Source organism: Trachurus trachurus (genome assembly GCF_905171665.1).
Source record: "Trachurus trachurus genome assembly, chromosome: 3".
NCBI lineage: Eukaryota > Metazoa > Chordata > Actinopteri > Carangiformes > Carangidae > Trachurus > Trachurus trachurus.
In genome coordinates this window covers 12,088,941-12,114,887 of record NC_139893.1, presented here as the reverse complement: position 1 = coordinate 12,114,887, position 25,947 = coordinate 12,088,941, and the positions used below count along the sequence as shown (strand labels likewise).

Below are 25,947 nucleotides of genomic sequence, written 5' to 3'. Positions count from 1 at the left end.
AAAGGGCAGTGGCTCTTTGGGCTGTCATCAATCAAACAGTCCGTTTTGCTCAGACAGGGCACAGTGTTTTGAACTGGTGCACTAAAAACAAAGAGTTCAAGTTTCAGCTGCCACGCCACTGTACTTGACCGGGACTGGTTTCCAGTAGCTACGGCTTTAAATGTCGTTCGAGCTCTTGTCAGAGTTGCAACTATTATTGAGCAGAACTTTAATGTTTACATTTACCTCAAATTAAAATTTGCACTGGAAATACACACGTATTGAGTAGGCTACTACTTTATAGAGATTACATAAACATCATCTTTAATGATCTTTGAGTTTAAATACATAAATATTTGAATATTTTTATATGTATATGTCAAAGCATGATTTATCTAGTTTAATACAGTGATGACAAGATTTATGCAGTATGAAGGAAATATATAAGGGCGTTTTCACACCTGCAGTTGTCGGAACAACTGCAGGTGTGAAAGCGCCCTAAGTGTCAGTGTGTATGAACATGAGGTCACCAAAGTTCATGCACTCATAAGAATAACAAAGGTTGAATTCTTTTATTTTCATTTTTATGCAGATATTAAAGAAAAAACAATTCCAGGATTCTGAAGTACTTAAAAATGTTTATTAGTGTTAAAAAAGTCTTTAAAAATCAGTATCAATTAGCACTTCCTCTTATAAAATCACCTGCTAAATTGCAAAAAAAACAAAAAACAAAAACAGTCCCCTGTAGACTGAGCACAGCGACGTGACTACAGTGGAGGGCAGTTCTACAGCTCTATACCACTTATAACAAGAGGAAGGGTAACGTCTTCATAAACACAAACATGAGTGCTGACAAAATAAATGCAAATGTTTTCACATACACACAGTTAAGAAAAGGTTTTTCCTGAATACTCAAGTATCGAGATGAGATTATATGATACAATCTGCTTTTACAGAAGTTCAAAGTTCTGTAATCTGTATAAAACAACCGTCAATTTATCAACACACTCAAAGATTCAGTTAATATTACACCATCTAATCATGCATAGTCTCATTTCAATTTTGTAAAACGTGTGCAAATCTAAAGTGTGATAATTTTCTGCCAAAAATCCAGTTCTGAAAGGTTTTACATTTTACAAGCTGAATCTTGAGGGTTTTGGTAAATTTTCTCATCATTCACCATCATCTGCAGAAAAAATAAAGTACTGTGTATGATAAATGGTAATATGACACGTGAAATAATGCTAAGAAGCAGTGCGAGTTATTGTGAATACGGTACACAAGGTTAAGTGGTTTGCAAGGTTATGCCTTCTGTACAAACGGCACACTCTAAATAAATAAATGTAAAACAAAACACACAGGACAACTGGCCACAACGATCTGTACAGCAAACAAAGTTAATGTGACCGACAATATACACTCAGGGAACCTAAAGCTACACAGGGAAACTCCTGAATCCTGAATACATTACAGTGTATTTTTATTCCCCTCCATAAAAACACAATCTACCTGTTTGATTTAGAAAAGCATCAACAATCATAACAATAATTGAAAAAAAAGAAGAAAATCCATAATGTTGTACTGATGCACTTCCAGTGCTGCAATTTTTCACTTTTTTAGCCTGCATTTGATAGAATAAGCTTGTTTTAACTGTTCTCATCCATCACATTGGAGATTTATATTAGACACCCAAGATATTAGTGCATGTTATTGCAGGTTATAGTCAAAAGTCTTTGGTATGGACATAAGGCTCAGAAACCAAAAACCACCCCGAAGCACCTCTGAACCAGTGGTTGCATCCCTTCTTTCCGCACTGCTCATCATCGGTGTGGAAGATGTAAAAGACTTTTCACATTTGATCAGTACTGTAGCTGTTACACATTTTGATTCATTTCTCAGGTCAGAATATTACTTTATCATCCAAACCAAGCACAGTGCATTGCTTTTTGTAAAGAAAAAACAGCTCTTAGAGATTGTCAGTGCAGTTTGATGAGTTAAAGTGTTTATTTAGTTCCTTTCATTTTGAGATGAAAACTTTCCCCTTTAACTTCCAATCGGTTTTATTTAATCATACTCTAAAAGTGCAGAAACTTACCCTAAGGGGTTTACTTTAATCCCTATATAGATGTTTTTGTCCCAGTGTTTGGATTTCCTAATCACTAAATGCTTCATGATGCCCTATGTGATAATTGCAGTATAAATGCCATGTAAACAGATGCATAATTAAAGCTATTTTTACTGCCTCAGTGCTCCTTCCAGGTTTAATGTGTCCACACTGAAAAACTCAGAACCAAAAAGAGAACTTTTGTCTTCCTTTGACATGAATCTGTATTATCTTTTTCATATGGCTGTTATTTCTCAATATATCTTTGGATTAAACAATGAACAAAGGCTGCTTCTGCATGCAAATTAAAGGGATTGATTAGAGCTTCATAATTACAATTACATTGTATAGCAATTAAGCAAATGTGCATAAAAAGCCAGTTATTATCATTATTATTATTATTATTATTGACATTATCTATAAGTCTTTTAAATCCTAGACAATGTGGCTATGATAACTAGGCATATGATCACTTTGTAAATGACAGTTATATGACTCATATCACTTCCTTTTATGGCTCTGTTACACTTCAAAGTACTAAAAGATACTCTTCATATATTCAACTATTACATTTGTGATTAGATAAACAGATAAAACATTTAGTATTAGTAAATCAGCCACGCCCCTATATACGTTCCAAGCAAACTCTTTTAAAGTCAGAGATGACTCATCATGAGATTATTTTTAATGGATTTACATGGATGAATTCAGCTTTTGTCACTTTATGAGATTTCTATGAACTCCACGTGTTTATACTTTTAAACATGCTTCGTTTGCTACAGTGCTGCAGGCTCCGACACCTGAGGCTCCTACAAAGACGATTGCACTTGCACAGATGGCAAGTTTCTTCATACTTGGTGCATGTCATATTTTAGTTTTTCTAGTGACTTTACACACAAATGTCTCAAATACAGTCAATTTTGTAATTTTGTACTTTAAGATAGTGCCTTGGATTTAGATGCAATGATATTAGTAGATGTTGTTAGACCCTTATTAATTCCTCAATTATAGACACACACATATATATATTGTTTTTTTCTTTAAATTACTGACACTGCATATTCAAACATAATATAACAAGACAGGATTAGGATTCGGTTTCTTCTTTCTTTTTTTTCAGTAACCTGTGTTTACCTGTTGAAAATGCACTTGTTCAGACAATGTGAGGGGATGTTCTCTGATTAAAGGGAAATGACCAGCATTTTAATCAGAGAGTTGCAGCATCTTTGCAGTTCAGTCTGGCACTTAAACTGGACAAACCTCAATGTGTCCAGTGTTGCATTATTAAAGTGTAAATGCCTGAAAATAAATAAAATCAAAACCACCAACCAAAGATTAACACACTCTTTTAAAAAGCTAAGCCCTCAGCCCATCAAACCGACGGTTGGATGATCTTTGCTCTCTAACCAGTCGAGGCCACTTGAATGCGACGTCTCGCCGGTAATTTGCTGAAACAGAGCGTCATTCGCCAACTCGTCCGGAGTAGCGTTTTGATATTGCCCCTGCTGCTGGTTGGGGTCGAACAGCAGGTTTGTGTCCAGTGCGTTAAGGTCGTTGATGCTACTCGAGAGCTCTGACGTCATTCTGATTTCACACGGGAAGTCCGGCCCGCCCGTCGCCAGCTCCGACACCTGTTCGATGAGCTGACCGCCGGCAGCGAGGCCGTTGTCCGTCAGCAGGTCTTTGACGGTGCTGCTGAAATCCAGCTGCTGGTGCTGCTGCCGTAAACCTTCTTGCTGCTGCTGCTGCTGCTGCTGCTGCTGCTGCTGCTGCTGCTGCTGCCTGTTGAAGCTCAACAACATGGACTGGGCCTGCTGATGCTCTCCAGAGGCTGATTGCATCCGGCTGTCGTTTGCGGAGAGAATCATTTGTTCGTTAATGGCGTTTTCTATGAGGTAATCCGGCCTCTGCATCTTGCATGTGCTGGTGCAGTCGGAGGTCATCAGGCCGAGGTGGCCGTCGGCGCAGGGGAGACCGGGGTCGGACTCGAGGATCTGGGTGAGGTTCATTCGCGCAGTGTAGCTGGAGGATAAATTATTGATGCCCAGACCTCGCAAAGCGTCGTCGTGGTCCCCGTCCAGCTTGCTCAGGAGGACGCTGCCGATGTTCTTGCTGGTGCACTGTTGGCGCATCGGTGTGGGCAGGACCTCGGTCTGCATCATGATGTTGAGCGGCACGGAGCGGCTCCGCTGAGCCATGCTGCTCGCCCCGAGATTCGTCTGGCTGTTCGCAAAGATGTTCGACACCTCGGGCGTCACGGGAGAGTTAAAGGGAGACACCACCGATCGGAGGATGTTGGGAAGGGCGCCGTTTCCTGCGCTCCCACTGAAATTCCTCAGATGCACAGCGGGGCTCACGCTGCGACATCGGAAATTTGCGACAGGCACGTTGGTGGTTTTGCCATCCAGAGGCGCGGGCACAGCAAAACCCTCCTGCTTGGTCATGTTGGCCATGCTCGCTACCTGCTGCTGCACGGGCGAGATCGGAGTCAATCGGCCAAAGTTGCCGTCATGGTGGCGTGCGTGAGGGACGGCGAAGGCATGGGGCTTTTGAAAGTGGTCGTCGATCAGGCCTTGGTAGCCGGGGAGGATTCCCATCCCGCTGTTGGACTTGTTCAAGCTCCCGCTGACGCTGCTGCTGCTGTTGTAGCTGTTGTTCATCCACTCCAGCCTCGTCTTGTCCGGGTGCGTCGCCATCGGCCGCTGCATCGGCTTGACGGGGCTGCTGGAGACGGTGCTGCCGTCGTGGAAACCGGTGATGCTGGAGTTGATGGGCGTGAAGGCGAACGGGTTCCTGCACTCCACCGGACTGGGCGGCACGGTGGTGCTGCTGCAGCTGGAGTGCGGAGTACCAACCGGCGTGTGGCGGCTGCTGCCCAGCGCGCTGTCCACCGGCGTGGTGGAGGACGCCATGCGGGAGCACGGGCTGAAGCCTTGGACTCCTCCCATCATCTCCGACGTCGGCGTGGGAGTGGGAGTCGGGGTTGGAGTTTGGATCAGGTTGTTGTTGTTGTGGTAGAAAGCCGGCATGGTCTGACCGGTGGACATCATGCCGCCGGGCGCCACGGCGTGCTGCGCCTGCAGGCCGACGCAGTCTCTGAACTCCTGCAGGTTGTTGAGCTTCATCTGCTCCTCCATCTGCACCAGCTCCTCCACGATGCTGTCCTGAGTCACGTCGTCGTCAAAGGTGAAGTAGTCCATGTCCGTCTGCATGGGGAGGTGACTGGACGACGGCGGCGCTTGGCTCAGGAACTCCATGGGTTCGGCGGCGGCGTTGGACTGAGGGAAGGTTTGTTGATGAGCTCCTTCCAGGCCCCCGGGGGTCGGGTTCGAACTCCTGCCATCACCTGGATGTTGTGTCTGGAGGCCGGTGTTATTAGGTACGATATGCACGTTAGTCATTGTGTGCCCCTGCTGTTGCTGTATTAATGCGTGACTGACTGAGGCGCCAGTTTCCATAACAGTGGGAGTGTTTTTCCTCTGCATTAAGCTCTGTGTTTTGGCAACAGAGTAAAAGCCGCTGGCTCTGAAAGAGGAGGTGCAGAACGCATGGGATGGAGTGGAGTTCATTTTCACCTCCACCTCTCTGGTTGCTGGTGCACTTTCAGGTCTAGCTCGGGCTCCTGCCCTGGAGACGTAACCGCCTGCGTTGCCTCTGATGCCGTATCCAAGACCGGCGGCGCCCCCTGCTGGCTGCTGCTGCTGTGGCATAAAAACCCTCTTGATTGGTGAGAGGTCTGGGCTGAGGCCTGAGCGCTTCCTGAGGCTCTTAGTGGACAAGAAACCTTCCTTTGTTGCTGTGACGCTGCTGCTGTCTCCAAATGAAGCTGCTCTGCTGGTGTTCGCTGAAGAAAGAGCACTGTTGCCCTGAGTGGAGGGAGGGAAGTGCAAAGTGGTTGCGTTATTAGCACTCATGTTGCCGCTCTCAGCCGCTGCCGCTGCTGCTGCTGCAGTGTTGACGCTCGAGGACTTTCCATTGCATTTAGAGATGGTTTCCTCCAGACTCAGGAAGCCTTTAGTTTGAGGTATGGGCACGCTGGCGGCCCTCTGCACAGCCCCGCAGTCTCTATTCGCCATCGCTCCTTGAGACAAACTGAGACAGTTCGGTTTTTGCATTTGACTGTTTTTATGTATAGCTTCAACTTCCATTTCAACATCGACGCCCTGGATGCCGGTCGTCTGCCCCGGCCGGGCTACCGGGGCCAGGATGGGGACCGTGGAGGCGCTCCTCGTGGTCTGACTGGAGGCGACGTCTTCTCCAGCTGCAGAACTGCTGATCCCTGCAGACGCCGGCCGCAGGGCTGCGTTGGTGAGGGACGTGGTGTTGGTGCTGCTGCTGGGCGCCAGCGATATGGCGGTCATCTTGACCAAACTGACGGGGTGACACGTAGTCATCACCGTCTTAATGGGGCTGTTGGCGATGATCATGGTGGAGGGCGAGCGCAAGGTGATAGCAGTCGTGGCCGAGGGTTTGGGGAGGATTTGAGCGTAGCGCTGCCGAGCCGTGCGTTCTCCCGCCGGACTGGCCAGGATGTTTTGCGGGGTCTTGGGGCTCTGTTTCACCGGCTGCGTCACCATTTGGAAGTTGATTGGCAGCATTTTGCTCTCCATCGATCCCACCGGACTGGGAGACATGAGCTGTCGGCTCCTCTGCACCTGAAGGAAGCAGAGGTCAATCAGAAAGTGGAACAACTGGATTCTCTGGTATTTTTTACAGCATCAAATGTCACACCTGAAGGGACTGCTGTGGGTATAATAACCATATTGATAGATTATTCCATATGTCTAAAAAAGATAATTCTATATTAAGTATAAAATGGAGAAAGTTTTCGCTTTCTGTTTGCATGTATGGATAGTTGGTCCTGAGTGATGTTTCTGGCTTTGAGATGATTCATGAATTACTAAAAGCTGCGGTTTTATAAACACCATGCAAATGTGTGTTTTCTAAATGTGTAAATATATAAAAACAGCAGCGATAATGTCCCAACCATAAATGGAAGATACATTTCCTCTTTGATAACTACGGTATTATTATCTGTCATTTTAAACATAATTTTAAATATAATTTGCATCAGTTTGATTATATTGATTGATTTTAATGAACAATCAGACTCTACTTATCTTAATAAATGTATCCATACAATGAGTAAACCCTGAACATAGCACCAGGCAACAGCAGCAGTGAAAGAGTCCGAGTTGGATAAAAGAGAAAACAAGTTAAAACTATTACATTTTCAGAGGTTCAGGAGAAAAACTTGAATCCTAGTGTTAAGATAATATATTAATTAATCTCAGGGTTAAGAAACTCTGAGTTATCAGTACTGAATATTGTCTGTCTTGCCTCTCGACCGTTTTTGTGCGTGTGTTTTTTCTCTTCCTCTCTGTGTGTGAGTTAAGGAAGGGGTTTGGAGCTACGTTTCTGTATTTTGTTGTATTTTGTTGTATTTTGTTTCTGTATTTTGTTGAAAACTGTAAATAATATATTCTTTAAAAAAAGAAAGAAGGTTTTCACCAAAGCCTCTCTCCTCTCTCTGAAATAAACCTGTTCTCTCACCGTGATGGGGCTCGGCACAGCAGCCACCACGATGCCGATGGCCGGCTGAGGCGACGGCGGAGTGGGGCTCCCACACAGCCCGCTGTCGTCCGCCCTCTTCGTCTGCCCCTCTCCGGGTGACGGAGACTGCAGCTTCTGCTCCTGCTGCTGCTGCTTCCTCTGGATCTTCCTCTGGAGCTGCTGCTTCGCATCGACAGAAGGCGACGACAGGGTTGTGGCGTGAGGCTGGAAGGAGTGAGCCTCGGCGGTCGGCATGAACGCTGAGACCGACAGTGGAGACTTGACCTCTGGAGAGACAAACACAGGAGGATTTAGGAAAATAAGTATTGAGCGTGTTAATAGACTTGCATTGTGAGCATGCAGAGACCATGGTGGTGGGGTAGATGAGCTGACAGAGAAATATATTTCCCTTTGGGGATAAATAAAGTAATTCGTATTCGTATTTGTACTCATTGTTTTTAACTGTACCTGCTTACTCCAGGCCTCTCTAAAGCTCTCTTCTTGGTTTTCTTTTGACTCTGTCAGAAATCTTGTGAGGACCTGGCCAGTTTATGGTAAAATGTTGTTCTTTTTAGTTCCAGATAATGGCATTAATGGATGAAATGGTGCATTCAGACACTTATGCACCCACACACACAGTCATCCTCATTTATCCACGCATGCACATGCACATGTACGTGCACACACATGCACATCCACTACAATGGCTACGGTCTGCAATTTTAAGATTTATTTTTAATTAATTTTAAACTCTACACTTGCACTTTCATTTATTTTAACTTATTTTATGGTATGTTCTTGTGCTGTCTATGCTCTATGTTAGTTTGTGCTCATTTGGATGAATTGGTGTAGCTGTCGTTATCTGTTTTTTTTTTTGGGGGGGGGGGGTTTGTGATGAGATCCCTGACATTTGAATTTCCGTGCAGGGATGAATAAAGTTTTACTCTACTCTATTCTCTCTATCTGTAACCGATGCCATCAGTGTTCTGCAACATAAGTTTCTGAAGGTCTTGAGAGCTCTTTGCTTTTCCCCATCATGAGACGCCTCTTGTGTGACACCTTGATGATGAGAAACCTTTTCATAGGCGTCAATTTAGATAAATACTGACAGACTCCACTCCAGCTGGTTTCTTGGCTTTCTGTACCTATGTGTTCAATACTTGTTCCCTGTGTCATTTCACTTTATTACACATAACTTAATGCAGGGATGCAAACGGGTCAGGACCAAAAAAGAGAGGAATTTCCCGGGGGGGGGGGCTCACCATTAACAAATAAGTACATTACAATATCACGGAAAAGTCAATTTCCAGTAGTTCAACCCCAACCAAGTAGTGCATATAGATGGACATAGTTTTCAGAAGGCCAACATTTCTACGGTATATTAAAAATGCTTTAAAAAAAAAATTCCTTTGCAATATTTCCATTTTGGAGATACTGATTTTTAGGTCTTCACTGAATGTTAGTCATAATTATTACTATTAAAATAAACTGAATAAATAAAGACATGGGATGTTTCATTCAGTGTGTAATGGACATATAGTGTTAGTTTCACTTTAATTTAACACATTCTACATCGCGGAGGCGACGTCTTTCCACTCAGAGCTTCCTTCACCTCTGAAACGGGGCAGAGCTCCGTGGAAACATCTGCCTGACACAGCAACGTACGTAGGGAACCGTGCATGTCCGCGGCGCACAGCTCCACGGTGCACGGGGGGAAAAAACGGCGTCGCCGTCGCACCGAGTCCGACTGCACGCGGATACGCGCCGCTTTAATGAGCGCGCACGTCGCGCGTCAACATTGGAGGTAGGCTGTTATCAGTATAATCAGAGACAACCATGAATGAGTTCGCCTCAGTTTCACGTGATTGTCACTGTCAGCCTGTTAGAAAAACATTTTACTGACCCCAGCTGAGACGCTGAGACCCCCCCTCTCAAAAACAAAAACTCTTCGGATCTGAACGATTCACACAAGTCACCTAATTGGTCATGAAAAAAGCGAGTTTCGCTTTTCGGCGCTGTTTGCATCCATGTTAATGTATGGACATAAATGTTTGGATATTTTGTATGTGTGGATTACTTGGGTTGTTGACCACATCTGGTGAAAAATTTAATGCCAATAGCTCTGTTAGAAATATATTTGGACGATTTGCACTGACGCTGGCGCAGGAAGAGCAGTGCTGGGAGCTTCCGCTACAAACAAGCTTAAAATATAGACTTATTAAATTTTTTTTCGGAACAATTTCTCATGTCGGGGCTTCAATACAAGAGGGACATTACAGACGAGCACTATGGAGGTATTTGGATGTTTCTGGTGTGTCTTTTTGGACGAAGAAAAGTGAGCCCCGTTCTCAACTGTTATATGGACATGCAGTGCTGCGCCGAGCCCCCCTGTAACTCAGAGAAGCCACGGAGGACTCTGAAACTTCTCCCAGCCCTTAGTCAACATGAGGGTGAGTAGATAATGAGTGAAATTTGAATTTTGGGTGAACTATCCCTTTAAATGTGACTTCAGCGGGCAGCAGATGGAGGCAGTAAGCGCAGTAACAGGTGCAGGCCACCAGATGTCCCCATTCACACAAGGCAATGAACACCACATCGTCCTACCTGCTGTGCCCGTCACTATGGTGAGCGCTGCCAGGGACTTGTTGCTGATGTAATGGCTGTCGATCAGGAAGCGAGCCAGATCTTCCACGGCATCGAACTGACGTTTCAGCACCTTCTGGGCCCACTCACACACCAGGTCACAGGCCGCAAAGCGCACCTCCTCCTTGATGCCGCTCAGCTGGCCCGGAGACTCCAGGACGTCGCACTGGAGCTTCACACACACATAAAACAGGACAATTAGTCAGAAAACAACGACACAAACAAGATTATTCTGAAATACAGTTAAGTAGGGTGTAAAAATGTTCTTACTCCTTCTCCTGTCTTATGGAGGTCCAGAGTGGGCAACGATGGCATGTGAACAAAGGGTCTCTTCCTTAGTCCACTATAGCAATATGTACAATATGTGGTGTTAAGATAAATAAACAGATGGCAATGAAACATATCAATAAAGGTAGATATAGAATAATATGGTGAATGTCTGATTCATGTCACATTTGTCAGTTAAAGCAGAAGTAAGCGGAATGTTTGTGTTAATATATATATAAGTCTTAAATAGTTATATCTTCCGACAGCAATCACTTATATAGTGTTTGGTCTGAAACACGGGTCTGTCAGTCACTCTGCTCTGCTGTAAGCCGAGGAGAAAACTTTCCTTGTATCCTACAACCTTTATCCAATGAGGAGAGAGAACGGCATAAAGGGGCGGTCCTCTCTGTGTGTGCAGCCAAGGGATGCGCGTGAATGTGGTGATGTAGGGACGAGGGCGGGGACTGCTAACTCCATCGGCTGACAAGAAGTTAGCCAGAACCACCGGATCGCTTACTTCTGCTTTAAATTTGCCAAGGAAACAAATCAATAAAATAATATTAATAATGGGTCGATGCTTTCCTTTTTCCTTTATAGATTACAGAAAGGCTTTGCCATAGTCACTGTGTGAAAGAGCAATAAAAACGTTACAGTGTGAAGCCATGAGCTGCTGCGACAGTGAATGAGAACTCTTTATTAACTTTAGGTGGTAATCTTTACTGAACTGATTTACTTGTAGCAACAGTGAGTCTCTAATGTTTATTAACGGTAAAAAAAAGGGTATAAAATCTTTTTACATTTACTATAATACAAAAATATAATTTTCCTGTGTTTCCCGAGGTTCGGCGAAAACAGAAAGGCAGCTACATAAATAATTTCTCATGATGTTGTGTTTAGGCTCATTTAAACGCTAAACATGTGTTTTATATGTTGATCCTGAGCTGGTACTTTTATATATTCTTTAAAACAACTGTTTTACTGAGTACATGAAAAAACTCATCATCATAACCAATGAAGCTAATTACCAACAATGTCACACAATGATAATTTCATTGCCCTGAATGACTGGAGGTCAGGTCATAATAATAAAACAAGTTTTACACTTTGATGTCCTCAGCAAAACATGATAATTAAATAAATGAGTGCTGAATGAGTGGTGAAGGTCAAGATCACGGTGACTCCCCGTCGGTCCCTGTATTATGCTTCTGCTTCCGAGGCGGAGGGGACTTTATTCCATTTCACATCTATATTTAGAGAGCTTATGAACTACAACAGCAGATGGTCTGTGACCAGAGACAGAGGCCAGACCGTTACAATCCATTCCAGTAAAGGATATTTTGATTTTCCTCTCATGCCAAGTCGACGCGCCTTCATGTTCGGGAAGACATTTTTCATCATTTTTCCGAAGTCGGCAGCACTCAGTGGGTGGTAATTAAGATTGTCACAGAAGCTCCTGAAACACAAAACAGACAGAACAGATGTAATCGACCAAACCACAGCCTGTGCCCTCAATCTTTTGGTGAATGAGACATGTTAATATCTTTTAAAATTACTAACTATTTGTCCCTATTGTACAATTAATTTAATTACATTGGTTGTAATAATTACAGCTGCTGTAATTATCAGTGTTTCATTAGGAGAGGATTAAATCACTTGATGAACTGTCAGAGACTGGCTTCATTCTGCACAGCACAAAGCGTTAGTCAGCTTGTTGTTTTGTCATGTTTTTCACCCATTTTAACAGCTTTTAACATCAGTTAAAAGGGAGTTAATACTCAACTTACATCTATGAGGTGGCAAGACACATGACTCCAGATGAATAATAATGTTTCTCTGTGACTGACAGGTGAGTAAATACTGAGTAATTCATTTGTTTCTTCAGCCTCATAAGGTGATTTATTGTGTTGTACAACTTTGTGTTACTTTTTACTGGTGTAATATTATTATGTTATCATCTATTTAATCATATACTGTGTAGAATTGCAACAACAGAGAAGTAGTAGTTGTATAATAGAAACTTTAGTCTGACATATTTCTAAAATAAGACCTTTGTAAACTGAACTCTAAGTGACAATCAACAGCTAATATTTCTGTTTTGGTATTGATTCCATATATCACCTCTCCTATCTAATATAAAGTGCCCTTCGTCGTTACAAGCCCAGAATAAGTGCCACACATTGAGCTCCATTTAGATCTTTGGATACAGATACTTTCCCTTCATTTGTCAGTCACACAGTTGAGATTAACTTGTCTTTATTTATTCTAGTTCAGTTAAATACTTTACATGGTATGTGGCTGTAAAAATACAGTGAATATCACGTGAACTAACTAAATTAGAAATACTTGAGTGGTCATTGTAATAAAATCTGAAAACAGCTGTGACATACGTGATTACTTGCACAAAATACAATGTTTTCATTGTTTTGAAGTGTAGCACGCAGAGTCTCTTCAAAGCCTGATCACCTGTCTATCTTAAAGGCGCCAATATTTCTGGAGGCCGCTGTATTTCTGTTCTGGTAGAGTTAAAAAGGCAGTTACATAACACTGTCAGAGCATTTCAATGGCTGTCTCAGACTTTCCATTCTAATATTACCAGCACATGCTGCTGTGATTCTCATGCCTGCGGCGTCTATTTATACTGGCGCTTTAGCCGCCAGTAATTTGTAGGAGAAAGAAAGTGGCACAGTAGTAGCCGTGAAGTAAAACATCACTGATAAGGAGCAAACAAATCGTTTGCCGTTAAGTAATGTAAGAAGAAACTGATTATTTCAGCCTCTGAGTGTTTTATAGTTTTGTGAGAGCGTGAAATTGGTTAGTTATGGAAATTACAAAAACATTAACTCTCATTGAAACTTGTAAAAAAAAGTGTATTATAAAAGAAGAAAATACATACTTGTATTCATCATAAACCTCCTGTTTGGGCAGAGAGGTCTCTGGGTATTCCTCTAAATGATTGCGGATCCAGTTGAACGCATGCATCTGCTGTGTGCGGCTCGATGACAGGGCGCTCTGGTCACTGAGGAGAGACACGTAACATAAAATGATTTGCGTTCTTTCTTTCTAATTGTTTTTTTTTTTTTTTTTTTTAAATAGCCGCAGATAGAAATGCTGTGAGTGATTGATCAGGGAACAGGTGTAGCCTTACCTTTTATCAGTGCTACTGCTGGGGCCAGAAGGCAACTTAAGGTAGAGGTAGAGCTTTTCGATGTCGGAGAACTTCTCCACATCTTGCTGTAAAAAAAACAAAAAACAAAACAGAAATAATGTTTTAGTGTTTGCTTTTCCAGTCCACCAGCGCAGAGTGAAACAAAATCACAAAATATCTGAATGTGAGAAGCCGAGACCGGTCGATGTTATTGTTTTAGCTACCCGAGACAGGGAGAGAGTAGATTGTGGCTATAAATGTGACAAATATATATAAAAAAGATCAATAACACATCAAAAACAGCTGCAACATCTAAAGCTCATTCTGCCCATTTTGCTTTCATCAAGTCCATACCAACACATTCAGGAAGCCTAGCAGAATTTAAGTCCAGCCTAAAGCTCTGGCTAAAAGCAGCACAAAAGTGTAACCACCAATGATTGACAGGCATGTATTCATTGCATTTATCACACTGATGGCGTTTTATGTATTGTTTTTATGTATTGTATTTGTTGTTTTGACTGTCTTTGTTTCTTCTGACTACCTGTCCAGGGACAACAGATGTAAATTACCTGTGAGCTAACTCTGGTGCAATTACTTTTAATTGTGCGCTGCTGTCCATCTACAACTATTCAACCACAGCAAAGGTCATTAGGCCATGATTCAACAGTGGCTCATGCCTGTAAATCATGGATTGTACATGGTGATTCATTCATTCATTCAACACTAAACACACCGAGCCAGTGTCTATCTAGTAGAGTGGAGTGGACTGACTCAAGGTCCATGAGCTACAAACTGTCTCCAGCCGCTCTAACGCCGCTCTTCAAAGAGGAAAAGGAACATGATAGTGTGACGGACGAGCAGTTTAAATTCTGCAGCAGACAAAAGTGTTGGACACCGAGCCGTGCTGAGTGAAGCCAGTGGGGCGGCGGGGGGGCACACACAGTTTACAGCAGCGCCTTTCAGAAGTGTTCACCCTCCCTGGAAGATTTTCATGGTCAATTCAACATCAGTCAGTCTGTCTCTGTGTGAAAAAAATAAGTCATATCGAGCCTTTTTCCGCTGCAGGGGGAGCAGTTAGCGTCTGTTAGGGCCGAAGACCACAAGTCTGAGAATGAAAGAAATCTGGGGGTGGGGGGGGGGGGGGGGGGTTGGAAGCAGTAGTGAGGTTGCCAGAAGCGGATGGCTGCGGCTTGCTCGCTCGCTCGCTCGCTCTGCTGCAGGACAGAGGCTCCAGATTATATTAGCTGCTACTAGTAGCTACCCTCAAAACCTCAACTGAACTGTTAGTGGTTGAGTTGCATTGTGGGTAATGGACTGCAGGCACCAGGTTTGGACAAGGAAGCAGAACATGTCAAATAAAGTAATAAAATAGATTTACAGGCTCAGATTGGAGAGACGGTGTATATGACAGTACAGTAGTTCACGCAAATTTGTGAAGCGTTTCCATATTTTTTCATAATTTTATTGTGACTCTTTTTGTTATAATAATGCACTTGTATTGTTTTCTTTTTTGTTGTTGAATTGTTTTTGAATCTTTGCGTATTTTTTGGGGAGGTATTTTGTACAAGCCCATATAAGGTTTTTAACCTCTCCCGCACTTACTATTCTTGTTTCATTTCTGTTTTTGTTGTTGTCTTTGATTTTTATGGTGCAAATAAATAAAATTAAACTAAAACTAAAACTACTTTGTGGTAGAGTGGCAAAAAGAAAGCCACTTACATGACATCTCACCTGAACAAGGTGTTTGGTGAAAGCCAAATGTTGCACATTATCACAGCCACAGCATCCCCACAGTGAAGCACTGGGAGCTGGGGAGCCATGAACACAGTTTTATTCTGACTTTAAGCCTGTGCAGTTCACAGTAATGAAGCATAAATATAGTTCGATCAAACAAAATGAGACCGTGCAAAAGGTGCAGACAGACACACAGAGACAGACTGGCTTGTGCAGAGCCTGTAAGGTGAACTGGCTGCAAACACACACACTCACACACTCACACACTCACACACTGCCAACACATGCCTTCACTCAGACACACACACGTCCCCCCCTCGTTCAACTGGCCTCTAAGAATAAACACCACCAGTTATGCCGAACACGGACAAAATCATAAAATAAAAATGCTCATAAATAAGCACTGTCATTTTTAAACTGGGTTAAATCCTCGCAGTGATCGGCCTTTCCAGCGTGACTCACTTCCTGCTCTGCTGAGGTCAGGTCTGCACAGTCAGTGAACTCTGTTGGCTCTTTAACTCATTTTACCTTGAAACTAAATGTCAGGTGTGCAGGCGCAGGCGCAGTATGGGTTCAGTAAGTAGACAATGTACAATTAATAGTGAAGTCGACTCTTGACATAAGATGTGGTTTTGTTATTGTATACCTGTGGGGAGCTGGACTGGATGGCTGGACTGTGTCTGTGCATGTGTGAAATTCAGGATGTGGTTGAAACTGTTGTGGAAACACTGCATACAAACGATATGATCATGTTGTGTCAGCCACTATCGGCCCTTCATCTGTTTGCTTCTCTCACATGTACAGTACGTTGATAAAACTGGATTTCCAGTTAAACCGATCCTATTTATATGTTTCTGTTCATTTCAGTGAAGCAAAGTTTGAAACTGTGACTGAAACACGGCCAATTAAGACGTGTTACATGGTAACCAGCAGTCTCTTCTGAGACATTGCTCCTGATTTTAAAGGGATAGTTCAACATTTTGGCAAATTCACCTATTGCCATAATCCCTATAGTCATAGCAGTAGGTTCATTACCTTTAATTATCATTGCATGTTCTTTTGAGATACCAGGTGCAGAGACGCTAGCTGCTCAGTGAACACAATGGAGGTAAACGGTAGGTCCCCTGTCCCTCAAAACTCATCAAATACACAATCCAACAACTCCAAAACGCTCTAATGGACAAGTTGTGACCTGCACATTCACCACGCTATGAGATAATCATGTAACATTACGAGACAGAGTTGTTTTTGAGGCAAATCCGTAGCCGGAACTACTTTCCAGACACGAAGTGATTTCAAAAGCACAAGTAGTTCTGAGTATTTGCTTCATGTGTCGTAATGTTATTTAATTACACATGATTATCTCACAGCGTGGTGAATGTGCGGGTCACAACTTGTCCACAAGAGCGTTTTGTTATTGTTGGATTGTGTATTTGATGAGTTTGATGGGACCTGTACCGTTCACCTCTATTGTGTCTCTGCCCCGCTGATCTCAAACATGTGCCGATAATTAAAGGTAATGAACCTACTGCTATGAGTATAGCAGGGATTATGGCAATAGGCGAATTTGCCAAAATGTTGAACTATCCCTTTAAAACCACAACCTCAAATCATCAAACAGACAAGTTAAAGACACGGGCTGTGCTGTGATTTCAGCTATATTTACTTGTAAACCGATCACACAGAGAGAAGGATAGAAGCGACAGAATACCTTTCTTATTTTGTCGGTCACACAGCTTCTGTCTTGGATCCACAACAGTTTTCACCTACTGTATTTACAAACATAGATGTTGTCCCAATCCCATGGTTGGCACCCATACACCATCCCACCATATGCTAGGTTTATATCTAGTATACTAAGTAGTAGTAGTAGTATATTATACCTGGTCATGTTTGAAAATAACGGTCTAAATCTAGAAACAAATGCACTACTACTTGGCAACATTGACGGCCGTAAACGCCCCCCTAATAAAACCTAATTGTGCCAAAACAGTTTGAAGGCGTGACTGCTAATGGGGAAAATACAACTTGGTCATGTGGCATTCAGCTGACCAATAGTGGAAATATGATCAGTCAGTCAGTCAGTCAGTGACATTCATGATTACAGGACTGGCCACAATGTTGCAGTCCAGACAAAAATTAATTATTGTTATATCGTCGTTAAACAGCAGCAAGGGGACGTCCAACTATCTCAGTGTAGTTGTACAGTAAAGTGTCACATTATCTCTCAGTAGTTTCTTAATGTAGTTACAGTTGTGAAATTGAAGTGTGTGACTAAATTAGAAACAACACCGGCTCTGCCACAATTTACATATTTACAACTGTGGACATCAAAACCAGAACTCATGATGATTCATTATTCTGCGCCACACTACAAATAAATACACTGTAAATATGTACGTCCTAGTCCTAGTCCTAGCATAGAATGTAAACAATCCTAATACTACAATGTGTGCACAGGATTAAATATCAAAATGTTATGGGCAGTGAAGTAGTGTGTAATAATCATCGCCAGTTGACTGTGGTTGACTGAACCAAATACACGAGCAAAGATAGTCAATAAGCTGATTGGCTTACCGATTGATTTAACAAACATTTAATTCAATTTTGCTCATGAGGATCTGCTGCTTGTTGTCTTCTACACATGACCCAATTGTCTTTCATTTAGCGTCACCCTTAATGCAATTACTATCAGTCAACAGGTTAAAGCAGGAGTTAATACATCTTTTGTTCTTTGGTTTTTCTTATTTTTAAGTTTTTCTTTCGCAGTTTAAATCACAATGTTTGATTTGACCTTTAGGAGGTTTGACATATTGATCCACACTCCATTCACAGAAGAAACAAATAACGCCACTCCACTGAAAGCATATTTAACCTTTACATGAGCCTGGGGTCACGGGTTAATCCCTTGTTAGTCTCTGTTCCTGAACTCACTGGTCGATCGCAGACCCACATAAACGTTACTTTTCCAAGCCACTGTATAGTTTTACAAATATTATTCCCCCATTAATCAAAATTCAATAACAAAAAGTGGTCAATGACTTTGTCATTATGTGATACAGGATGATATCTTGATCTATGAAGCGGCTGTGGACCGATTTTCTTTCTTTTTTTTTCAATAAACTATACCAAGAAAGATACAAACACATAATAAAACAAGAATTTTAGCCCTATACATGAGAACCCCTAAATAATACCCAGTTATATTCACAGATGAGCTAAATAAAATAAAATAAAATAAAACAGGTTGATTAAAAAAAAGAAAGAAAAGTAATCTATATATTAAGAAAATGTCAAAAACACTCACCAGAATGTTTTCCACTTTCGATTGAACAGATTTGCTGTAAAATAGAGACAAAGTATAAATTAGTATGAAGCCGATGTAACATGAGCTCTTGAGTCTAAAGTGTATTTATTTATAAAGCAATGGAATGTTTGGTATGAGAGGACCCTCCCTTCAGCATCTCTCAGGTCATGTATCCCACCATCAGGAACACATGTTGTCATATGTAAAGAGACAGAGACAGACGCTGTGCAAACATTGTCTCAGACAGAGGTTCCTTATCATTCAAAGGAACCTAATTCATCCGTAATCACTCAGCAAATCGACTGTAAATCAGCTCCTTCTTATTTGGATTTCAACTTAAAGGAGGATTTATATGAGACAGTTGATTTTCAAACTTTATAATTAAAAAGGAGAATGAAAATCACACATGTAAATCCTTTGAATGTGTCATATTAAACATAGTCATTCCTTCTGTATTCTGCAGTAAAATTAAAGACAGACACGGACATCCTGTGCATTTAAGCACAAAAAAAGCAAAACAATGGATGCATCTTTTGTTAAATCGGAGCTGTGTGTTCAGAGGAAGATACATGAGTAACTTCTTCAGGTCTAATTCCTATGGGTTGTCAGGTTGTTTTTGACGGCGAGACAGAAGGTAGGTCACATTTAAAGACTCTTACTCAGTGACACCGGGCAGGTCTGAATCAGGAGATCAGTCTAAGCCATGACAGGAACAGTTCACTTTAATTCACTGTTACTAGGGGGCCGGGGATCTCCCGGTACTGAAAAGCCATCATTAAGCTGTTTGTGTGGCAGATTTGGCAGGTGCACTGAATGGCACCCAAGGCCATTTTTAACTGAGATTTCCATAAGAAAAAAGAAAAAAAGAAAGAAATATAGGCTAAATCCAACAGTGAATGATATATAATCCAACCAGAATTCAGGCTTGAATGAAATCAGGCCAGTGTCGTGTGGACCATCACTTCAGGTGAAGACAGGGTGACGGTGTGGCTGCAGATGAACTTGCTGACCCCAACTAAGACGGTCTCGCTCTACTATGAACCACTCAGCAGGTTGTGGAGGTGAACATCAATATTTACACTCTAATCCTCTTAAGAGTTTAAAGATGTAGGGGGGTGGGACACATATTCAATAACCCAATATGTTATTGACAATTGAATCTAGCAAAAACACACAGCAGTAGTTTTTGTCGGAGTGTTTCCTAAACAGTCACACCTCTAACTACTAGATGGTTTGGCCTCTTGACATTTTATGACTATTTTATGACTATTTGCTATTCAAATTACAAGTTTATTAACTTTCAGATCACAGATGATGTTTTGGGTCAGAATATGACTTGTTGTAATCCTGATGTTGTTACATTTACAAAAACATTGCTTCACTGTTTATGATTAAGAGTCATGGTGCCAGTTTGGCTGGCTGGTTTATTTTTTAATGCAAATCCAGCAGCACTGAAACTATAAATGAACATAACAGATCCTGCTACTACAGGATTGTTCCTGTATGTAGCAGCTGGTTTCAACATGCCAGTTTATAGGGTCGATGATGGAAATAGAGGGAACATAAAACAACACAACAAAAAAACTGGTTTGACAAACAGGCTGTTACTGCAATAACATCTTTAACCAATCAATAAACAAGTAAGACACAAGGGGTGGGGGTGTGAGGGGAAAACAGGGGTGCCTCTACTTAAGCAAAAATACTAAAATTACATTCACTCAAATTAACACAGTGACAGGATGTGTGAAGTTATTCAACAACTTTACACTTTTTGAAGAACATAGTCTATAACTACTTTACTTGAGTATTTCAGTTTTCAGCTGCTTCCTACTCCTCATGTTCCCATTCATTTCAAAGGGAGATGTTGTTCTCAACACAACTTATCTAGCAGCTACAGTTACTTACATAAGTGAACTTCTATAAATAGGTTATAGTATATATAGTAATCTATATCTGTGTATATAAAACTAATCAACATGCCTCCAACATATGCTACTTTGGGATTAATGCATCATTAGCTATCCACTGAAATAATGTAATAAAAGATGGTTATTATTATTCTGCTTATTCCTGTTTGCTTTAGTAGACTATCAATATGTCACACTTTAGATGCATAAGGAAGATAACCAGAAACACGGTAAACTTTCTCAGTTTGGTATCTGATGATGATTTGTCCCTACAGTAAACACAACATGCATGCACACACAGTACTGGTACGTGAACGCCTCACCAGATGGAGTTCTTGATCCGGAGCTGCAGAGCGCTGGCCTCGGCCCCCTGCAGCCCGGGGAGCAGGCCGGGCAGGCTCCCCGGCTGCGGCTGCTGCTGCTGGGGCTGCGGCTGCTGCGGCTGCTGCTGGGGGTCCTCCTCGGCCATCACGACCACCGGGACCGGAGATCTCGGGACCTCGGCTGCAGCAGAGACCACCACCACCACACCGGACTGGACGAGAGGCGCGGAGGAGGAGGAGGAGGAGGAGGAGGAGGACGCGTGTAGTCGCCCGGCAGCGTTAAACAACATGGACCGGAGAGCGTCGCGATGCTAATGGGACATCAGCAGCAACAGCAGCAGCAGCAGCGGCAGCAGCAGCAGCAGCAGCAGCAGCAGCAGCTCGCCGTGTTGTTGTTATTGCCACCCGGCCCTCCTCCTCCGACATCGCTCGCTCCAGGTCCAGACACTTGCTGAATTTAGAGAGCCGCCGGTGCAGCCAAACTCGTGCCGCTGTCAAACGCTTGTTTGGAGACACATGTATAATATGGATGTGGATGAATGCAGGTAAAACATAAAATAATGGAATAAAATAAAAATTAAAAAAAAAGGAGTGAAGGGAGAGCAGGAAAACAAGTGGTCCGTCCCTCCAATGAGCTCCGTCCCTCACGTTATGGGATTTCTCTGCATGTGCATAGTGAGTAGGAGCTGCAGGGCACACGCATGCGCACTAGCAGCCCCTGCATTAAAAACATGTAAACATGTCAGCAGACGACGTTTATCGGGCATGCTCTTGTGAGAATCATTTCATTAATTCATGGATATATATTTCTGAGCTGCTGATATCAATTCAACAGTTAGCCTACATAAAAACAATTATTAAGCTTATTAACCAAATAATAACTAACGGCAAAAAAGACTGAATACGTTTACATAAGTATTGTATTTGAGGTACTTGTGCTTTACCTGAGAATGCACTTCAGTGGTGGAAGAAGTATTTTTGTTATATAAAGTATGTTAAAATATAGGCTAGATACCTTTTAGACAGAAATATGTAAATATAGAAAAAAAAAGAATACCGGAAATTTACAACAACAAAAAAACACACACACAATCCAAGTAAAATTGCTCAGCACACCAAACACTATATAATGCCGTTGTTTTAGTGTTAAACTATACATTTTTTACTGATGCACTAAAAAGCGAACAAATTAATATTGCCTTAAAATGTCTTTCAGGGGCTCCCGTACTGTGTGCATGTTGCTATGCAACCAGAGCCGCGTCCTCACTCCCTCTGATGTCTTTTCCAATAATGGCTGAAAGAAGTTGCAATAAAAAGGCCCAGTCCGTCGTTTCTCAGGTTTGTGGCGTTATTTTTTCATCTTTATACCTCGGAGACTTAAACTGAGTAGTTTCTGAGCCACAAGTTTACAGATTAAACCTGATAAAACCTTTGTTTCCAACAGGGGAAGTCGATGGTTTTATTACCTGCGAATCGTCTCTTTACCATTGACTCCAGTGTTTAGACAGAGGAATACAATACATTTAGCATTGTTAATATTTATATTATAAATCCTTCTAACAAAGTGTTTGGGTATTTGGTTGTCTCCGTTTAAATGTGAAACTCTTCAGAGAGCCTCAACGTTTGTCAACATAAGTCAGCGACAAACAGCGAAACAAACAACACAACAAAACGACACTCAGGGGCACAAGTTTAGTAGCAGACAGCATCCGCTCTGATATGAATCTGTTCATTAATATGATGAGTAATATGAGTTGTATATGATGTAATATTGTGAATAATATAAACTCATTCATTAGTTATGGGACAATCAGATTTTCAGATATATCCATTGTTGTTGAAAAAAAAAGTAATAAAATGTAATTAAAAAGCCCCTACTCTGTGTTGTTTGGCTGTTTAGACTAAGAAACGCACTTCCTCAAGCTCCAAGGCTGAGAGGTCCACGAGGGCTGAAGTAAGACCACGGACAAAATCTGCTTCTGGTCCAACAAAGAAGGATCCAGATGACCTTTTTGCAAAGGAAGATTGTTCTTCCTTTGCCAAAAGGTCATCTGCACCAAAGAAGGATGCAGATGACTTTTTTGCAAAGGAAGAACAATACAAGTGAGTTTCACTTTGACAAATTACAGTTTTCAAATTGAATTGGAGAATGAATTAGCCTATGTAGAAAAAACCCCAGAATAATTCATTAAAAAAAATCTTATCTCAATCAGGCTCTTAAATGCTGAGCTGGAAGCCAAAACAGCAGAACTAGTGCGACAGGCAGAACAACTCATGGTAAGTTATTTTTCTGTTTGCATTACTAAATTGAAAAATAACAAACAGTTCAGAATAATTGTACTTAACACTGAAGTAACGGGGGGCCAGACCTACAGTACTTTAAACTGAAACTGGCTCTTTGTGTTTATTGGGTTTTAGAGAGATCAGAGTGAAGCTCTGTCGAAGCCTTTATCCACCCTCCTGTTGACAGAGATTGAAGATGAAGAGGATTCAAGGTAAGAAACATCTAAGACTTGTACCTTGAGAGGGTGGAGCATGCCAGAAGAATAAGAATAATACGGCCACTGTCCACCTTTATTCCTGTGAAACTGTTCAGCATTCAAACAGGCCTTTAAGAAAAAAGAGAGAGAAATAACTTATTCAACAAGAATTATGCTTTGATTTCTGTCTTTCTTCATGCATCTATATCTACCAACCTCTGTCTGTGTGTCTGCCTTTTCGCCTACAGGATGATAAAGCCTCAACAGATGAGCTCTGTGCAGGAGCCTGGTGCAAAGGTATCAAATGAGAATATTAAAACTGTGAAACTTAGACATTTTGCTCTGTGAAAACTGTTTGTTTATGCCATGTGTTACTGTGCTACTCTTTTTGCTGTTCCTTTACTTAGGTGGTGACTAAGAAAAGGGTCACATCAAATTTACAAAACATGTGCACTGGAAAACAAGGAAAAGAGTCTAGGACGGCGTGAGTTTGATATTGTTACACCATTGTAAACTATGTCTCTCATGAGATAGACAATAATGTGTTGCCACAATGTTCTCTAAAGGTTTTCTTGTTGGTGGCTTGATTACAGAACCTCGAGGGCGTCGCGTTCAGATGAGTTAGACACAGCAGAAGACTCAGCTGATTTGTTTGTGGCACAGACGATACGTAGCATGGAGGAGAAGATGAATGACGCTGTCACCTACGAAAATGTTGTGGATGATCATGATGAATACAACACAGGAGGCAACGTTGGATCAGGTATTTTGTTATAAGAAAAAATTGCAAATACTCATATAAGATGTGTGATTTTGTTGTATAATTACTAAAGAAAGCAAGATATGACAAATTTCATCAGTCAATTGAAGTATTTTTTATCAAATGTTTTCATATAAAGGCTTTCTGTTAGTGTTCGTGCATGTGTGATGTGAAAGTTGCTGCTCAGGAAACCTTTAAATCTGCATTAACACTTTCACATTAAATAATTAACATTAAATGAGTTCCTAAGTCTGATTGTGTCTCTTGCTGTGTTTTGTGAAGCTGTTTCAGATGCTCAAATACGAGTTCTCAAGGCAAAGCTACGGATTATGCAGGAGGAACTGGACCAACTCTCCAGTGAATATTATAGAAAGGTACAGTAAAGTTACCTTAATCTTAAAAAAGAAAGAGAGATTAGCAAATCAACGACGGACTTTTGAATCACTGTGTCTAATATGTTATATCAAACTTACCTTTTGACAACACTGTAGTATATGTTCAACATCATGTGTCTGTTTGTGCAGGATGATGAAAACGCTAAACTCAGTGCAAAAATTAAAGAGATTGAGGAGGATCGAGTCAGACTACAGAAGACCATGAGCATCCAGAAAACACAGATCGACAAGCACAGAAGTCTAGCAGAGGAGTCTGCTAAGAAATGTGAAGGTCTCCAACTCCAAGTGTCTGGTTTACACAAGGTTTGTGTCAACGCACAAACTGTCTTTTGTGTCTAATAATCCTTAACAAATGGTGAAATCTGACAACATCTTTCTTCACCTGTGTGTGTGATTACTTCCTGGTTGTCCTGTGTAGGAAATAGAAAACCTGAACAGATCCAACAAACAAGCGGCAGTGGTCCACGGCACAGCGGAGGTTCGTCTGAACAGAGCTCTGGAGGAGGTGGAGAGATTAAAGACTCAACTGAACAAGATGAGACAGACAAATGAGGTGAGCAAATTACAGTTCTGATAAATACACATGTTTTATTGATCAATTCAAATTTAGATGTTTCATCATGATTAAGTTATAGTCTCATGTACAAAAATAGTGTTAAAAACTATGGTTTATTTGCAGGTGCTTTCATCTCTATGTAAATATAACTGATCAATGTATTTAGCCATGTAATTAGGAGTAACTCAGTATTATGTTACGTTGAGTAGACAGAAGATTTACTAGTACAAAGTGTCACTGAAAACACAGGTGACTTCACACAGTAATTAAGTGTAGAAAACAGTGCTAACATTAAACGTGAATCTATTTTCTTGAATTCTGTTAAATAAGGACAAGATAAGCAAGGAACATCAGAGTAAAGAAAATCTTCTTGCTGAAAACAAAATGCTCAAAAAGCAGAAAGCAGAACTTGTCGTGGGTTTCAAGAAACAGCTCAAGTTGATCGACATTCTCAAAAAACAAAAGGTAAGTGCCTCTTTTATACCAAAACATACCCTGTTCGTAGATATTAATCAAACTCTTAACAGAGTGTCTTCTGTGTGCAGATGCATTTTGAAGCTGCCAAGCTGCTGTCGTTCACAGAGGAGGAGTTCATGAAGGCTCTAGACTGGGGAAAGTCATAAACACTGGGATACTAAGCATGTAATGTGTGTAAAGTTGAAGTGTAAGGGATTAAAAGTCTTTCACAAGTAGTTTGAATTAGTTTGAATAATAAAGAGTTCAAAGCTTGAATTCAGAGAGAAGTTAGATGAAGAGATTTCTTTCCTTGTTATTCCCACATTCACTCATCAGAT

The 25,947-nt window shown here is 41.6% G+C and overlaps 2 protein-coding genes across 2 annotated transcripts; one reads left to right on the top strand and one right to left on the bottom strand.

Annotated features, from left to right (window-relative positions):
- Positions 1-598: 598 nt before the first annotated feature.
- Positions 599-21,252, bottom strand: LOC311008199 (DNA-binding protein RFX7-like; the record flags this gene model as incomplete). The annotated part of the gene is made up of 9 exons (XM_084001657.1): positions 599-6,738; positions 7,637-7,923; positions 10,241-10,451; positions 10,550-10,634; positions 11,883-11,999; positions 13,440-13,562; positions 13,692-13,777; positions 18,733-18,766; positions 20,963-21,252. 9 exons carry the CDS (start codon positions 21,250-21,252, stop codon positions 3,448-3,450), a joined length of 4,524 nt encoding a protein of 1,507 aa, XP_083857783.1. The 3' UTR covers positions 599-3,447.
- tex9 (testis expressed 9) lies at positions 21,250-25,825 on the top strand. Its single transcript, XM_084001656.1, has 13 exons — positions 21,250-21,507; positions 22,179-22,300; positions 22,863-23,065; positions 23,176-23,239; positions 23,381-23,457; positions 23,691-23,739; positions 23,850-23,926; positions 24,036-24,205; positions 24,485-24,576; positions 24,727-24,900; positions 25,016-25,150; positions 25,484-25,618; positions 25,699-25,825. Exons 1-13 carry the CDS (start codon positions 21,492-21,494, stop codon positions 25,774-25,776), a joined length of 1,392 nt encoding a protein of 463 aa, XP_083857782.1. The 5' UTR covers positions 21,250-21,491; the 3' UTR covers positions 25,777-25,825.
- The last annotated feature ends 122 nt before the right edge of the window (positions 25,826-25,947 follow it).

Excerpts from the sequence above, each read along its gene's own strand:
- tex9 (XM_084001656.1), top strand. Across the intron at positions 25,151-25,483 it reads AGATGAGACAGACAAATGAG|GACAAGATAAGCAAGGAACA; the intron begins GTGAGCAAATTA and ends CTGTTAAATAAG. Across the intron at positions 25,619-25,698 it reads ACATTCTCAAAAAACAAAAG|ATGCATTTTGAAGCTGCCAA; the intron begins GTAAGTGCCTCT and ends TTCTGTGTGCAG.